Source organism: Vollenhovia emeryi, unplaced genomic scaffold, assembly GCF_000949405.1.
Source record: "Vollenhovia emeryi isolate VEMERY1.0 unplaced genomic scaffold, V.emery_V1.0 DF941488.1, whole genome shotgun sequence".
NCBI lineage: Eukaryota > Metazoa > Arthropoda > Insecta > Hymenoptera > Formicidae > Vollenhovia > Vollenhovia emeryi.
In genome coordinates, this window is record NW_011964878.1 from 1 (window position 1) to 1,590 (window position 1,590).

Sequence of the window (1,590 nt, forward strand, 5' to 3'; positions counted from 1 at the left end):
CACCCTGTATAATATGTATCATTAGCTTGTACATTGATTTTTAATTATTAAAATTGCAGAAGTTTGATGAACCATATTAGACGGAATACTAGAACATGTAAATACAGTTTCAAAGTAAATAAGATTTCGAAGTAAATGTTAAGTAAATGTTAATGTTTTTCCTGCAAATTCCATTAGTTCACTCATACATACAGTGGATCTGCCAATTGTATGTTCGAATAAGTTACCATCTTGATAAAATATCTTAACTCTTTAATGATTAAATAAAGATTAATTCTTTCAAATAGATTAATGGACCCAATTTTATATGATTTGTTTTCATTCTTACAGTGAGTAGAATATGCTTTTAAAGTTCATCCATCTATTTTTCAAATACCTTGTAATTTAAGATATAAAATTTTTGTTAACTCAAATTTCTATAATAATAAATATAGAGGAATGTTGAATCTTATCAAAACATGACGTGATGAAGACTTCTTTGCTTACAATAATAAGTATATTGTTTTTATTTGGCACAATATAATACAAGAAATATTTTTATTCGAAAACGGTTATGAGAAATATACATAGTTGTGTGTGTGTGTGTGTGTGTGTACGAAACAGTGTAAAGTTAGAAACAAAGGAATCAAGATAATATTTTTTTAATTAAAATCTTTAATCACATTGCTTATTAAAAATATTTTGTTAAAATTGATATGATTGCGAGAGATCCAATAACATTATCATGTGTCTCCATAAGATTATAAAATTTATCGATGTATCTTTTACAACTGAAATTATTGTTGTATGGAACATAAAAGCGTCAGACACGAAAGCATTAAACTCATGCTCTAAAACGAAAAAGTATTATTTAAGAAGCTGAATGATATGATGATTATATTTATTAATAATATGATTTCGAACCGTGGCCAAACTTTCCAAAGAGGGACTAAACAAACCACCAGCATCAACTTTGTAAGTTTTTGTAGTTTTTCTCATCACAAAAAGTACAAATTTTTGTATCTTTAACGGGGTCTGGTACCATTTCGTATTACATCTATATTGCAAAAAATTACTTAGTCTCTAAACATCTTTGATAATTATTCTATTGTATATGTATAATTATCATTGTATATTATAAGTAAAGAAAATTTTATTAAAGTGGAGAACTTTATGCGAAATAAATAAATTTCTTTTATTAATAACTTTTTAAGGAACAACGAGCGACGTTTAAAATATTCTGAAGATCACTCAAAAGGGTGATCTATAATATATGTCAAAGGTGTCAAGATTATTCGAGCTGACTCCTTTGTACTCAATAATTACCATATTTTTATATAGAACCGATATAGGTATGTACAAATTTTTGATGCAATATTACGGGTTGTAAAAGGATATATTAAATACATGACATACATCGTGTGATGGACATGCTCGTCGTGATTTATAAATTCTTGCCCAACAAAATTACCTATAACTAAAAATAAAAAAATAAAAATCACATAACAAATTAATTTAATAATTTCCATTTTTTCCTGATGCAGCGTCACTATTCGAAATAGCTGGAAGTAAAATCGATGATTTCAATACTTATAAAACTAGCGATCATAA

General features: G+C 26.5%; 1 protein-coding gene across 2 annotated transcripts in view; it reads right to left on the reverse strand.

Annotated features, from left to right (window-relative positions):
• Positions 1 to 497: 497 nt before the first annotated feature.
• Positions 498 to 1,590, reverse strand: part of LOC105570959 (odorant receptor 22c-like) — a 4,270-nt gene continuing 3,177 nt past the window's right edge. Inside the window, exons 4-6 of one of the 2 annotated variants that reach the window (XR_001009612.1) lie at positions 1,306 to 1,541; positions 904 to 1,036; positions 498 to 830 (exon numbers count right to left, since the gene is read on the reverse strand). Coding sequence is in view for 1 of the 2 variants with exons in the window: in XM_012028419.1 (XP_011883809.1) it covers positions 777 to 830; positions 904 to 1,036; positions 1,396 to 1,541 (333 nt within the window). In the remaining variant the exon portion in view is untranslated. The remainder of the gene's footprint in view (positions 831 to 903; positions 1,037 to 1,305; positions 1,542 to 1,590) is intronic. The other variant, XM_012028419.1, reaches the window with a different exon arrangement.